The 16,810-nt window shown below is 23.3% G+C and overlaps 1 protein-coding gene and 1 long non-coding RNA gene across 2 annotated transcripts; one reads left to right on the top strand and one right to left on the bottom strand.

Annotated features, from left to right (window-relative positions):
- Positions 1–2,315: 2,315 nt before the first annotated feature.
- On the bottom strand, positions 2,316–3,575 carry LOC145837808 (uncharacterized). Its single transcript, XM_082945259.1, has 3 exons — positions 3,280–3,575; positions 3,031–3,177; positions 2,316–2,721 (listed from the first exon to the last, which is right to left on the bottom strand). The coding sequence occupies exons 1-3, from the start codon at positions 3,524–3,526 to the stop codon at positions 2,642–2,644; spliced, it is 474 nt and encodes a 157-aa protein (XP_082801385.1). The 5' UTR covers positions 3,527–3,575; the 3' UTR covers positions 2,316–2,641.
- A 570-nt stretch (positions 3,576–4,145) lies between these two features.
- LOC145838253 (uncharacterized) lies at positions 4,146–5,316 on the top strand. Its single transcript, XR_014370028.1, has 3 exons — positions 4,146–4,420; positions 4,505–4,672; positions 4,971–5,316. It is a non-coding gene; the product is annotated as an uncharacterized LOC145838253 (long non-coding RNA).
- Positions 5,317–16,810: the final 11,494 nt, after the last annotated feature.

The raw sequence follows: 16,810 nt of genomic DNA, 5'->3' as shown, positions 1-16,810 counted from the left end.
CATTACTAACTTTAATAATTCAGAAGCAATATTTTGCTTAATTTTTAATTCTATTTACCAAAAACTGATTTTAAGTTCAACTATTTAAGCCATGTTTTTACGATAGTAACTCAACAAACTTAATAGAATTCGGAAAAAGAGTAATTTATAGACAAGTAGTAAACTATATATAGCCCACAGAAACATAAACAGATAACGATATAGCCCACAGAAAATAACAAAACATCTTTATTGTTTATTTTAAACGTAAAATGTTACATTTTACAAGTATTATTTGTAAAACATTTATATCTTTCTGTTTTATACTTATAATTAATTTTCGGAGTTTTTAGCTACAGTTTTTGTTATTTTCGATATAAGTATAAATTAATTGAAATTTAAAGTAGTGACGCTTTTGACTTATGTTTTGTCTGAAAGCAGAATGCAAAACTTATTTAACTTTAGATTCTATTGATAATGTTAAGAAAAATTTATAGCTGTAAATTATTTATACGACATCCTAATTTATATAAACAAAATTAAAAACGTAAGACAAAACATATTAGATAAACGTTTCGAATTTTTCCTTATTTCTGCACATATCAAAAAAGCTTCATAATCCAATAAACATTTTTTTTCTTTTAGATGTGGCATTCTAACTATTTCTGTTTAGGTCTAAATTCACTCTTTTTGTAACAAAAACAAAACTAATGAAGCATATGCATACGTACAAAACACTACAGCTTGTTATAAAACTATTATTAAAAACACATTATAAATTCTTTTTATTTTATAAATTAAAGTAATAAGATAAATCATATAAAAATTGTTTTTTTATTTGTATTTGAAGCGATCATAATTTATAATAGTCTGAAACACATGTTTTTACTCAAAGTTAAGATTTTGTTATCAGCTACTTTACTATTTAAAATAACGAAAATGTTAATTCAACAACTAGATCTGTTAGAAAAATCAGATTTTTTTTCTTTTTAACTGAATTTAACCACTACTAAATATGTATGTGAGCTAGAATACTAAGAAATTTAATTTTCGATGTTTAGTTTTTTTCTGGTTAACGTGTGTCTTAATTTTTTTCCAAAGAAATTAATGATTTTAATAACAATTTAACACTTATTTTATTTAAAACTAAAAATGTTTTACAACTTGGTAATAAGTTCAAAAAAGTTAAATCAGATTGTTCTTTTCAATACAATGATAACAAATCATACAGCTTAAAAGTCAAGGAAGTACTTCTTTGATTACATCCTTATTAGTACTTCCTTAACTTTCATAGATCCGTTGAAAAGTGTGTTATTCCGTTAACACACAGAAACATGTGTTAGTGTAATAAAAGAAGGATGCTAACTTAATTTTTCAGCAGGTGAAGTAAACTGCCATAGGAATAATCAAATAAAAGTTGAAGTTGAATGCTGACAATAAACATTTTTTTTTGTTAATAAATATTGAACATTTTTTGTAAAATTTAAACTAAACTAATTTTATTCAAGTACAACTTTATGAAATTAATATTGTCCTTGTATGTTAACTTTTTAACAGCTTAAGGTAGTACAAATTTTAAATAAAAAAATAGAATATGTTGTAATTGTGGATCATTTTTAATATTTGAGAGCTAAAGTCACTAAATGCTTAAAGTTTTGTGGAAAAACTAGTTTACAATAAAGTAAATTCTTTTTTATTTTTCATATTAAAAATTTTGTTGCATTTTTGTGACTTAGTGTAACTATGTTTTTAATTAAAATTTTTTTGTTAAATTTACAAAAAAGTGACATTTTATTTACTAATGTTTTGTAACAAACGAAACTTAATCTTATTTAATAAAATAATAAAAACATTTATAAACATAAGAGCTAGCTTTCGGAATTTAAAAACCAATGAATGAAAATACTTCTAGACTATGAAATTGTATCAGTAAACTTTTTGTAGACGTTTGTATTTTTAATAGCTTTTTTGTTTATCTCTATTTTCAATGCTTAACTTAAATATATGAGAAAAAAACAAAAAAATTAATTTAGAATGTCAACTTGAAATTTTATTTTCTTGTTAATAAAACCAAATTTGTTATGACTTTACTTAACTTTGTTTGTTTTTATAACTTTAATTTATTAACTCAAATAAAAAATGATTTAAAAATTCTAGACTACTTGTATTAATTGCTAAACATTTACTTAAAATATTTTACGTAAAACTAACAAACGTTTTGCAACGGGTTTCTTTAACTTTTTTTGTCAAGTTATAAAAGCTATGTTAAAAAATAAAACTGTCTAGTTTATAAAAAATTCTAAACTTTTATTATTAAGGTTTAACAGCACTACAAATCATTAAAAAAAACTTTATTTTCTTAAAATTTTAGTCAAAGTTATCAAAAATAAAAGAGAATACAAAAACAATGGTTTTTAAATAAGTATACATACGTAAAGCATGTTCATATTTTAGATGTAAAAGGTAAAGATTATCACAGCCAGTTGTGTTTAAACTAAACGGCATTTGAAATGTTTTAAAAGCTTATATAAACTTTAATTTTGTTAATATTACATTATTTGTAAGTTTAAATTGCTTCTGTATCTAAACTTTTAAGTTCAGCATCAACTTTTAATGCTTCTTCAACTAATGGTTCGTCTTTTATTGGTTCATTTTTTAGTGGTTAATCATTTGGTTTTTCTTCAACAACTTTTTCTTTTTTTTCAGTTTCTATTTCTTTACAATCTTGTGAAGTTTCTAAATCTGTTGAGCAAAAATTAAATTAAAAAGTGAATTACTATTTTTCATCCTCTTAAGTTTTTATGTGATCAATATCAGCGCATAAATTTTTATTTGCTTTCAATTTTTTTAGAACAATTGTTTTAATTGTTAAAATGACACTGCAAATAATTTCATTATCCGGAATATTAATTTTTTTTTAAGTCAATAATCCAATTCTCATTACAAATATCTTTATTAGGAGTATTTGTTTATTTTTTTTGAAATTTACTTTTAAATGTAATGAATGTAATTGCTTTTTAAATAATTTACGAAAAACAAAACTCAACTTACCTTTAATTTCGACATTATCATTCTCATTATTTTCTTTTTCTTTATTTTGTTTTGATGCCATTTCTTTTTCTTGTTTGAAAAATTCAAAAAGCTTTTCGTAAAACTTTTTATGCATTTTTCTCGGGTCAACAAAAACTGAAGGCTTTTCTAGAAAAAAAGATGTTAACAGTGTTTAAAGTTTACCTAATTATCTAGTACAATAAGTAATAATGATATACAATGTAAGTACAAAGCTAAAACGTTACTAACCTGATTCTGAATCATCGTTTTCAGTGTTTTTAAAGTTTTTACCAATTTCTAAGTATTCAAACAATAAATCACTTAGTCTTAATTTGTTTTCTTTTGAATCAGAGACATCATTTTCAGAAGTCTGAGTATTATCAGAAATCAGAGTATTTTCTGATTGTTCAGATTCCAAAACTTGGTCTTCAGGAATATTTTCTGTCAAGGCTAGAGAAAATGAAAGTGCGAAAACAAAAATAAGTTTAATACTCATGGTTCGCTTTGTTGTTATCAATTTGAACAAGTTTTTTTATTATGTACTTAGTTTAAAATGAACTCTTATATACTAAAGGTTTCGAATTAAATAAACAAAAGTTGTTACTTTATTCTAATTGTACTTGAACAATTAATTGTAATCATAATTCATTGACGTAAGTTGTTATAAAAACAGTACAAGTAAAAACTACAAACTTCATAACCGTATACTAATGATACTTTTTAAGTATTAACGTCAACAGTAAAAAAAAAATTAGTAGTTTTATTTGGTTATACAGTTTTCTCCTTTAAACAACTCTACTAAGTTTTGTTTATTTAGTATACAACAACTGAATTGTTTAAATTATGTTAGGAGAAAACTATAAAACCATATAAAACTACAAAAAAAATATTAAGTGGTCATTAACATACGTACATTTTGAAAATGTTTCAAAAGTTTTTTTTTTATTACCTGTTTTGTTTTTGTAGCAATTAACGTCATTTAAGTATGATTGCAATGAATTATTTGTTGAAGTCCTGTAATAATAGAATAACAAACTTTTAAGTTTTGTTTGTGTAATTAGAAACGCTAACTATATAATAGCTCAATTTTAGTTAAGTTCATGTTTTATACTAAGTATTACAACAGATATCAACAAAATAAAATATGAATACTAAAACTATTTTTGTTTTTATTCTTTCATTTGCTCTAGCTTTGGCAGTAAATATTTCTGAGGACCAAGTTTTGAAAACTGAAAAGCCAGATGGTACTCAGAATTCTGAAAAAACTCAGAACTTTGAAAGTACTGTTCTAATTCAGTAAAAGACAAAATTAGTTTAAGCAAAATTCTGTTTGAATACTTGGAACTTAGTAAAAACTTCGAAAATACTGAAAAAAACGCTTCCGAATCAGGTAAGTAAAATCAAACTTACTAATTAAATTTTGAGTTGTAATAAACTTTAAAACTTACAAACAGTTTAACTTGTCTTTTCACAGAAGAACCTTCTCTAATTGTTGTTGACCCGAGAAAGTTGCACAAAAAGTTTTACGAAAAGCTTTTTAAATGTTTCAAACAAGAAAAAGAAAAAATTTCGGAAAAAATCAAAGAAACTGAAGATGAAGCTACAAAAGAAAATAATGAGAATCATGACGTTGAAATTGAAGGTAATTAGAGTTTAATAATAAAAATAAATTTAGTTCAGTTTGTAAACTTAAGTATATGGAATAAAAAGCGATCTGTAAAGTTTAAATTATTTTTTTATAATTACTTTTTGCAATTTTAAATTCATTAAAACAAAATAAAAATTTTCAGTATACATAAAAAAAATATTCTAAAGACACAGCAAGTAATATTAACTGCGCTTCCATGAAGAATTTAATTAAAAAAAAAACAGAATAAATAAAATCTGAAAGTTTGAAAAATAATTTACTGTTTGTTCAATTGATGTAATATACTCATCAGGTTGTAATAAAGAAAAAGAAATTGAAACAAAAGAAAACGATGAAAACCAATTTGCTGGAGAAAAATTAGAAGAAAAACCACTAGAAAAAAAAACCATTACAAGAAAAACCATTAAAAGTTGATACTAATTTAGAAATGACACAAACTGAAGCATTTTAAACAAAAAACGGATAAATGTTTCAGATGTACCATTTAAAGTTTTTAAAACTTAACAGCAATTTTTTTTTTTTACGAAAAAAATTGTTTTAAAGTTTATTTATTTGTTTACAAATCACCGCTTTTTACTTTTAGTCACCTTTACAGTTTACATCACTGTTTTTATCTATTTAAACTTAAACAAACTGAAGCGTTGTTTTATAGTGTTATGGTAGTACTAATAAGACTATATAGAAACAATCTATTTTACATAAAATTTATACTTCTATATTTTGAGCATTCAAAGGTCTAGTTATAAACATTAAGGTACTTAGTTGTATAATCTAAATAGCATTTTTGTTGTGAACATACTGTTCTGTTAGGAAAAATAGCATGTTTAAGATTTCTGTTCAGAAAAATGTTCAAGTATATACTTTAAAATCATTCAAAACTACAAAAGTTTTTGTTTGTACTATAGTGCAGCCTGTAAAAATCAACTTCACTTAAGTAAAGTCTTTAAAGTATTCGTATTTATGGCTAAAAAGTTAATAAAAGCTGTAAAATTGTTTAAAAGTTTTAAAGTAATTCGAAATCACTTTTTACTTGATGTCTTTTAAAAAGCTGTAAAAAAACATTCTAACACATGTTATTATAACACTAACTGAAATATAAAAAATTTATAAAGCAGAATAATTGTTTTAAGCTACTTAATTACTATTTAAAGTAGTAACATGGCTTAAAGTTTTGAGCTTAAAGCAAAGTTTACTAAACAAAAACGTATTCAAAGATAGTAGTCCAGTAAAGTAATTTTAAATAGAAAAAATAAAAGCTAGAATCTATAAAACTAGAAACAAATAAGTTTTATAAGTTTGAAAACATCACACTTTTCATGAAAAACTTTAAATTGTTTTATTGTACAAAAACAAATTTAATTTAATTTTTTTTTCTGTTAAATCTTAAAGTTAAAAACTTTCTTTTTTTTTTGCTTAAAGTCTATTAAAAGTCAAAACTCTGAAAAATGAAAAATATATATTTGTAACGCAATGTAGGTAAAATTTTTTAAAACCAATGAAAATTTCTTGAAAAATAAATTAAATATGCTTTAATAAAAATATGAATTCAGTCAAACTGTTTTGAGATTGTCGTCAATAAGTAAAACATTTTGTTTTTGAAACAAAATAGGTGCTAAAGTGTTATTAAAAACATTAATTTTTTACAAAAGCAGCTGTACAAACAGATGTTGACCAGATATCAAAAAACTTTTCAAAAAAGTTCACCTTCTGAAAAAACAATTCTAATCGCTCGTATGTATAAATACTAGTTATCAAATAAAATGTATTTTTGTTTATGTTTTTGAAAGTTTTTTTTTTATGGAAATAAAGCAGCTGTTGTTCTTAACTTTGAACTTTTAATATTATCATAAACTGATTGGTAAATAAATAACTTAAAAAACAATCTACCTTAACAGTAAGTTCAATAAAGTTGAAAGCAGTTTTAAAAGTATGTCAATTATTTGTTGTTCAGCTATTTGTTTTAAAAAAGAAAATTGTCGTTTTATTTTTCAGGTGCTGTTTGTTTATTAGCTAAAAAATCGAAAACAATTAAAAGAGAAAAAGGTAAAACTTATCTACTAAAATGTGGTGTTATAAGTTGTATAAAAGATTAAAATTGATAATTAAACTGTTATTTCACCTAAGCCTCAGTGATGTAAGCATTAATGCCGATTAGGTTTAGCTGAAGTCAACGTTTCTAAAAGTGTGAATTTAACTGTTTTACTGTGCACAAAGACTTTAATTATTAAAAAAACTATTTCATGAAAAGATTAAAAACATTTAATTTTTAAGATGAAACTGTTTTTTTTTATTTTTTTTAGTTTAAAATTTTTCTTTAAGTTTATAAATAATAATTAGAAATAAAACTTTTATAGAACAATACATAAGTCATTCAGGTAAAACAAGTATACTGAACAATATTATGCTTTTTTTTTTTGTGCACAAAACTTTTTTTTTAAATTTTTTTGTAGAGTTTTTAATTTTTTTAAAGACCACTGGTTTTTACAAAAGCTTTATTCAAATTTTATTAAACTTAGAAAAAAAGATAACCAGTAAACAACCTATTTCGTTTTTATACTACATTTTTTTTTACTCTTACTTAAGTTTTAGAGAGTTTATAAAAACTTCTTAATATTTTGTATAGTTAACAGTACAAAATTAATTTAAAATCAAAAAATATATGTACTTTTTGTTTCTGATAGATATAATATTTGATGTAGTAGCAGGGTTCTAGAACATTATAAAAAATAAATTATTCACTCTACATTTTCTCTAATTAAATTCTTTCAGTCCCACAGTTTAGCAGAAAAAGATAATTAAAATGAATGCTTTTTTAGTTATTTATTTTAAAAACTGTTTTGTGAACGACTTAGGTAGTTAGTCTTAAGTAACCGGATTCATCGGAAAAAACCTTAAAAAAGAGCCGTTTATCTTGAAAAAATCTTTTGCAAGCATTAGTAATTAAAGAATAAAGTTTTAAATATCTTTCTTGAGTGAACAAAATAATAATTTAAATTCGGTTACTGTTTACTCAAAATATAGTTGAAAACACTCTTTTTTTTTGTACTTTTGGAAATTTGTACGCATTTGGTTACAATTTAAGTTCAGTCTAATTGTGCAACTACTACTTAATAGTTTTGAGAAAAAAAATCAGACAGCTTTAACTTTTATTGGATTTATTAGACTTATTATCATCCAAAAAAAAACATCAAATGTGAATTTATTTAGTTTTTGTTTGTAAAGAAAGTCTTTTATTTTTTATTCTGCTTTTAGGTAATTTATTGCACAGCTATTTCTAAGCTCTACTTTTGAAAAAGTAACAGTTTACTTTTTTATACATTAAACTTGGTATTAAACTTAGTTTAATTTATTTACAGTATAAAAACATCATAAGTATTACTATTAAAAAAAAGTTAAAATAACTACAAGCAGGTTTACAACTATTTCAAAAAATTAAAGTTGTTTTTTGTAAGTGAATTATTATTTTGTAAGTATTTAAGTTTTGTCTAATATTCTTGATTAAATAAAGAACTATGTAAAAAAAAATAAATTAATTACAAATAATTTTTTTTGCAGAAGTAAACACAAAAGATACAAAAAAATCCTTTTTTTGAACTAATCTTTTTTATTTCTACTAAACTAACTTCAGCTTTGTACCAAAAACTTGTTTATTTTTATACAAGAACAAATATCAGATATGAAATATACAATGCTAATGCTTTTAACCAAACAATTAACATACTTAATGGCATGAATTCTAAGTGAAATATCTATAAACGTAAAAAACAATATTAATGATTAAACAAGTATAGAAAATTATAAAATTGTAAATTAAACTTTTAGTATCAACTACTTTAATTTTGCAGAAAGTTAATTGTACCGTTGTAAAACAATAAGCTTAAATCATTTCTGTTTTTTTTCTGTAAAAATTTTGATTAATTTTATAAACAAACTTACATCTAAACACTTGCTAAAAATTTATCAAAATTACACTTAAGTAGTTTAAAATTTGAAAGAATGTAGATTTTTTTTACAGAAGATTTTTCTTTTAGTGCACAGAAAATTAAAAACATGAGTAAATAAGTGTAACATTTGAGAAAAACTTGTTTAAATTTGGTTAAAATAATAAGCTTGAACTCTTTAATATACTTGTAAAATCATTTCACAATGTTACTGTTAAGAACTTTTTTCATACACAATACTTACATCATAATTTATAAATAAACTACACTTTTTTTTACCACATACATAGTAAATTTGCTTTTTCTAGCTCGAAATTTATTCGCAAAACAACAGAACTTTTAAAATTATTATCTGTGAACCTATCTGAAGTAACTATTTTATCGTAGATCACAATAAACACAAAACTTATGACAAAATTTAGAACTAAAGATACTCTGTTAGTTTAAAAATTCACTTTTTTTTCTAGGTATAAATCATTATAGATATGATAAAGGTCTTACTGCTTTTGTTATGTACTGTGAGCTTTGGTGTCAGTTTAAACTGTTACTCTTGCGGACCGAGCAAAAATTGTGAATTGAAAAATACAACTTGCCCACAAAGGGTTGCGGAAAACACTCTTATCAAAAAATTTGTAGGCAAAATGTCATGCTTCTCTGCGACATATAAAGTTTTTGGAGAAAATTTTACCCACAAAGGGTGTAGTATTGGTAGATCACTTGGCGAGTTGAACTTTGTAAGCAAAAACGATGCAGAAATTAAAGAAGGCTTGAGCATACTTCCTAATGTGGAAAAGTATTATGAAAGTTGCAATGAAAACTACTGTAACAATTCTAACAATTCAAAAAAACTCTCTTATAACATTTCAATTGTCATTTATTTTATGTTTGTAGCTTCTAATGCTTTCTCTGTTTTTTTGTAGTCACAATTGAACATTTCTAACATTTTCACCGAAATTAAATATTTGTATTTTCGATTTATACTATTTGGTATGGCCTATTAATGAAAGATTTTCTTTCTGTTTTCAGTACTAGTTTAGTACTGTTGGTTACTGATTTAAATTTTATAAGCTTTTTAAGTGTTCAGCATGTTTATAAATCTTAAAGAATGTTTTTACTGTATTAAATTAATCTTTAGAAAAGCTAAAGTAGTATATCAAATTCAAAATTTTCAAAATTCTAAATATTTATTTTCTAGTTATAGATTAATAATTTTATCAAAAATATTATGTGTAAACCAAATTATTTTAAATATGATAAAATTTTTATATATCGTCATGAAGCTTATTGGTAGCTTACTCAATAAATTGATTGATCAAAAGAAAAACAACTATGACTTGTTTTCTTACTGAACTAGGTAGTTATTTTCGCGTAACATTTTAGACAAATTTAAAATTAAATTAAAAGCAGTATCATAAAAATAAAACTGCAAATTTGAATATTATAAATATTTTTTCTCCTAAAAGTAAATAATTTAAAAGTTTTTAAAATGTATCTAACAAGTTACAATAGAATTTATTTAAACAAAATACTAAATAGTATACAGTATACACCAAAAAAAATGTTAAATAATAATGTTACTTTTAAATACTTCAGAATAAGTAGTTTAAATGCTGTGCATAATTATATTTTGGTAATTTTATCAACAAAAATATTGTAAAAGCTATTAGATTCAAAAACAAAAACTAGGAAAATTAGTAAATTAAGCTAAGTTGAAGTTTTAGTATAATCAATTTAACTAATAATAATTTACACAGATATACTTTACAATTTACTCAATTTCTCTGACTTAACATTTTTATTATATACACATACTTTTATTGTTAGCTATTTTTTTTTAGCAAACGATAATTTTTTACCAATCTAAATTGACTAATAACAAACTAATTTCGAAAAAAAAAATTCTAAACAACTTTTTAAAGTTTTTGAATAAAAATATTAATACAAACAATCAACACAACTTTAGTCTAAAACTATTTATAGTTGTACTATTCAGTTACAAACTTTTTACAGTGAAATAATTTTACGTAAAACCTAAAGAAAAATTTATTTTTTTATCTTATATGTAACTTTTTAGTTCCTCAAAAAATAACTTTCGGTTTTTTTATTTATATATATATTTAATTTCGCTCTATTTTTGTGTATCAAAAATAGATTTTTTTTTTGTTGATATTTAAAAACGTTAGGACTTATTTTTAGTTTTAGGATTTGAATACTTAATTATAACTCATTAAAAGATGTTTAATTATAAAATTGAAACAAGATCGAATTAAAGATAGATAAAACTAGCTTGTCAAAGTATTTTATAAATTACAACTAAACAGTTTTGATCGAAAAACATCTTAGAAAATTATAAATCAAAAATAAAAGTACTACTATCAATTTTTAAGCTGTAGTTTAGTAAACATAAACGTTTTAACTAAATTAACGGTTTCATTTAAAATTTAAGCCTTAATTATATTAATATTAATCCTATATTTTACAATTTGTTTATTGTATTGCGTAAATTATACTACAGTTCAAGTATAAATTAAAAAAAAAAAGTTATAATGAATATAAGCAGCACTTATTTTTAAGTATACAATAAACTTATTATGCTAATACTTTCATAACTAACAATTTAATATAACATATTTCTTTTATTTACATTATAATAAAACCAGACTAAATAATTTGAAATTAAAATCAAACTTGTTTAAAAAAAATCATGCATTTTTACGAAAATATTTAAAAACCTAATTTATGCAATTGAAAAGAAAAATTAGTATTTTTGTAATCAATGTAATTTAGTTCTTTAAAAAATTTATTTTAATATCACATTGTTTTTGTAAGGTAACTAGTTTTTATTTATAAAACAACTCTCGTTATAATTCTACTTAACAGCAGTGACTTGATATTTTTCATATTTAGTAGTTTATTATAAATATATTATCAATGCTGTTAGATTACTTGTGATTATCTTTTGTTTTAACAATATTTTTAATTTAAAAAATAAAAATAAGTTGTGTTTTTAATTAAAAATAGATATTATAAAAATTATAAAGTTGTAATAAAACCGATAAACTAATAATATTTTACTGCTAATGTAACTATCATAAGCTAAAAAAAATATTCGGCGAAAATAAAAAATTGTAATTATATATACTAGTTTCATTTAAACGTTAAAGGCTTACATGTACTTCAAATTAAAAACTTGAAAAATTTTATTCACAACAAAAACGTTAAGTGATTACATATCATAATAAAAATAAAACTATCAAATTTTATTAAAAATATAGCTTAAGAAATGACAGCGGATAGCTTGTTAATGATTTATATGAAGCTTAAATTTATTCACGTATACTTTTGTCGCATAAATCAGCTAGATCAATAGCTTCAATTGTTGAAAATAATTGAAGTATTGTAGTTTCAACTGTTTTTTAACATGTAGATACAATACTCAACAATATAGTAGATATCTAAATATTTCCACAAAATGAAGTTAGTTTGAGTTGTTGTGTTGATTAATAAAATCATCATTAAGACAAGCCCACACTTCTACCAAAAATGCATAATGTTTCTCCAAATGAAAGTTTACTCTAGCACATTTATATCGATTACATCCGCAAATGTTTTCTAAAATATTAACTCAAGTGTAAGGGTTTTACCAAGATATTAAAACTTTGTTGCTAATTATTAAAAAGTTTTGCTATTTAAAGTAGCACGTTATTAAAATAGGTTGAAAAACTGTAAGTTTGATACCAATACTTTACAGTTAAAACAATAATTTTGTTATAAAAAATATTAACCAAACTTTTTACTGTTGTCAGTTTTGAGCATAGTATAAATCTTTTGTAAGCCTTAATAATTAGCAATTTAATAGTGAAATAGATTTTATTTTATTTAGAAATTTTATACTTTTTAAGTTCGAGCACAAAAACTAAAAATAACCTTCCAAAATGTCGATGCTAACTGGTTTAAGTAGTTCATAAGAATGTAGTAATGAACCATCATTGTCCAACAAACGATAAATAATACAGAGGTATTGATTTAATTCTGATTTTTTTATTTTTGACTGCTCCTCAAGACAATATCCTGTAACATTATTTTTGTTTTTAGCAATTTGTACACTTTTCTTAATTTTTGTAAAAAAGTATTTTAATAGTATATAAAACGTTAATCTGCTATTTTTATATAAATAAAGCTTCAGTTTTTAAAAAATCACAAAAAACCTTTTACAAAATAGACCAGGTATGTTTAATAAATAAGTATTTATTCAGTTAATAAAATGCTGTTTTTGTTTATTTAACTAAAACTTTATATACGAAAATGACAAATGTTTCTTTTAAGTATCAGTATAAAGTACCTTTTTTTTCGCATTTTTTGAGTTAAGTTCATCATGAAACTTACTTAATAGTTTACCAAATAATATAGAAAACTCACTCTTAAAAGTATTGTATGCTGGTACGCACGATTCAGGGTAAAATCCTATATCTTGTTCTGGGGTACAGGCAACCCATAGTTCCCCTTGAACAAGTTAATAAAAAATTACTAAAGAATATAATGTTTTTTATTTTTATAGTGGTCTAAAAAACCGTTATAACTTATTATAACCGATATAACACCCAGCAGTTTCAGCAGTTTTTTATTATGAAAAGAAAAATTGTTAACAACTGGTATTTTGATAACTTCACATTGGTTACCAAGAACTAGAAAGACTAAAAAAGAACACAATAAAAATTTTTAATGAGCTTGGTTTTAAAATAACGATTGACATAGGCGCGACTAAATGCAATTTCCTAGATATATCTCTAGACACTGCTAATAACACATTCAAACCATACCAAAAAGAAAACTCAAGCACCAATTATATTAACAAGTATTCGAACCACCCGTCCATTATCAAAAAGAACCTACCAAAAATGATCGAAAAAAGACTCAATAGACTCTCTAAAACCAAAGAAATCTTCAATGAATCAATAACTGGATACCAAAATGCTTTAACCAACTCAAATTTCAAAGACAAACTCACATACTCCAACCACCAAAACAACCAAAGCAAAAAGAAGCCAGCACGAACAAGAAAAACAATCTACTTCAACCCACCCTACTGTCAATCAGTAAAAACCAATATAGGTAAAGCTTTCCTGCAACTAATAGATAAACATTTCAAAGAATACCACAAGTTAAACAAAATAATAAACAGAAATAATTGTAAAATTTCATATAGCTGCATGAGCAATATTAAGAAACTAATCCAAAAACACAATCGAAAATACTTAAAAACAAGAAACGATGATCCAAACGAAACACTTTGCAACTGCCGAACAAAAAACAAATGTCCCCTTAAGAATAAATGCTTAGTTGAAAATGTGATATATAAAGCGACAATCAAATCGGAAAACGAAACAAAAAACTATTTAGGCTCAACGGGTGGAACTTTTAAAAAAAGATGGTACAACCATATTAATGACTTTAAAAACTATAAAGAGAACGGAACAGAATTATCGAAGTATATATGGAAGCTTAAAAACAAGAACATCGAATACAAAATAGATTGGGAAATTATCCACCACATTGGCAAAGCAAAAAACCCACAAAGCATTTGCAGTACTTGCATATTAGAAAAGGTCGCGATCGCTAAAGCAGACAGAAGGGATAATCTAAACAAACGGTACGAACTCTTTTATTCCTGCCCGCACTTCCGAAAACTCCACTTCAAAACTTAAATTAATCGTAATACAGGTTTTATGCATGCTTTTTAATTTTTAATTTTTGTAACTATAATTTTCTTAAAGTTAATTTTTTTTCTAAATTATTCAAGCAAAATTTTAAAATTTTGGTAACTATTATTAGCACAAAACTACTTAAATTTACAATATTCAAGTCACAATAAAATTCAGCTTGATTAAAATGCATCTTAACTTAAGCCTACTTATTATTATTAACCTTATTCTTATTTATTTGTGTTGTTCTTTGATTTTTAAATTTAACTAGAATTTAAACTTTGCCAAAAATTCAAACTTAGTACCATAATTTAACTTGTTTTGTTTTAAGGTAAAAATTTGTTTTAACTGTAAGCTTTCATATAAAACATATGAACGGAAATTTAAATTTTAATAACGATTAAAAGCACAAAATTGTTCAAATTTTCAATAATTACGTCACAATTAAAATAAGCCACACCAATTTCAATTAAATTTTAAGCTCATTTCATTAATTACGCTTTTACTTAAGCAATGTTTAGTCTGTAAATTATTTAGAAGATAAAAGAAAGCTACATACAGCTTTGATTATTGTTAGTATTGTTGTTATATTGATTTTAAAACTTAGCTAAAAATTTAAACTCCTACAAAAACTCAGTCTTAATATTAAAATTTGATTTGTTTAGCTTCTTAAGTAAAAATTTTCAGTAATATTTTGTTTTTATCTTAATTTAATTGTTCAATTGCTATTTTCCATGACTGTCACATATCTTTTTTTAGATTTATTTAAGCACTGAAGAGGTCTTTGACCGAAACTTAGTTTGTAAAATAAATTTTTGAAAGAATAAATTTACAACTAAGTATTTCAATAGATATCAACAAAATAAAATATGCTTACTAAAACTATCTTTGTTTTTGCCTTTTCATTTGCTCTAGCTTGGACAGAAATTATTTCTGAAGACCAAGTTTTGGAAACTGTAAAACCGGATAATACTCAGAGTTTTGAAAGTACTGTATATAATTTAGTAAAAGACAAAATTAGTTTGAGCGATATTCTGTTTGAATACATGGAACTTAGTAAAAACTTCGGAAATACTGAAAAAGACGCTTTAGAATCAGGTAAGTAAAATCAAATTTACTAATTATATTTTGAGTAGTAATAAACTTTAAAACTAACAAACAACTTAATTTATTCTTTTACAGAAGAACCTTCATCAATTGTTGTTGAACCGAGAAAAATGCATAAAAATTTTTACAAAAAACTTTTTGAATGTTTCAAACAAGAAAAAGAATAAAGATGTTGAAATTAAAGGTAAGCGTTTAATGAACAAAATAACTATTAAATTAAATTTGCTAACTTAAGTATATGAAATTAAAAAGCAATCTGTAAAGTTAAAAGATTTAAAAAGTACCTTTTGCAATTTTATCTTCAGGAGAGTAAAGCTGTTTTTTTCTAGTATACATAAAAATTTAACTAATATTTTATAATCTAATGCGCTTCCATGAACAATTAAAAAACAAACCAACAAGATAATAAATACAATCTAAAAGTAGTTTGTAAATTACTGTTTGTTCAACTACTTTAATGAACTTATTAGGTTGTAATAAAGAAAAGGAAATTGAAACAAAAGAAAAAAGCGAAAACCAATTTGCTGGAGAACCATTAATTGAAGAACCAATAGAAGAAAAACCATTAAAAGTTGATACTGAACTCGAAAACACACAAACTGAAGCAGTTTAAACACAGAAACGGAGAAACTTTTGGATTAAATGTAGTATTACAGTTTTTAAAACTTAACAGCAATTATTTGTTTTTCACAAAAATACTTGTTTTAAAGTTTGTTTACAAATCACTGTTTTTGATTTTTTGTCGGTTTTAGTTGTTTTATCTACTAAAATGAAATAAATTAAGCAATATTTTTTAGTATCAGTAGTTATTTTAGACTATATAGAAGTTGTCATTTTTCTATACTTAGAAGTATGTAGCTATACTTCTAGGTTGTAAGCATTTATACGTTTGCTTATAAACTTCAAGTTTTTTAGTAGTTTAATCTGAACAGCTTTCTGTTGTGAACATACTGTTCTGTTAGAAACAACAACATGTTTAAATTTGTATTTATAAAAATAAATAAGTTTATAATTTAAAATTATTTAAAAATGTTAAAGTTTTTTTTCTATTAAAAGCCTGTAAAAATCAACTTAACTTAAGTAAAACTTTTAATTATTTAAGACTAAAATAGTTATAAAAGCTTAAATAAAAGTTTTTTAGTTTTAAGGTAAGACAATACTTTTGTTAAAGTGTTGTTTTTTATAGGTGTTTACAAGACTTTACTAAATACACATTATTATAGTATTTAGTAAATAATATTAATTCTATAAAGCAGAATATTATTTTTCAAAACTTAACAACTATTTGATTAAAGATTTGAGCTAAAGGAAAAGTTTAATAAATAAAAACGTAATTAAAGATAGTAATGCAATAAAGTAACTTAAAGAAGAAAAATAAAAAT

Source organism: Thalia democratica, chromosome 6 (genome assembly GCF_965202585.1).
Source record: "Thalia democratica chromosome 6, ktThaDemo2.hap1.1, whole genome shotgun sequence".
Classification (NCBI taxonomy): Eukaryota; Metazoa; Chordata; class Thaliacea; order Salpida; family Salpidae; genus Thalia; species Thalia democratica.
This window is presented reverse-complemented; position numbering and strand designations above follow the sequence as displayed.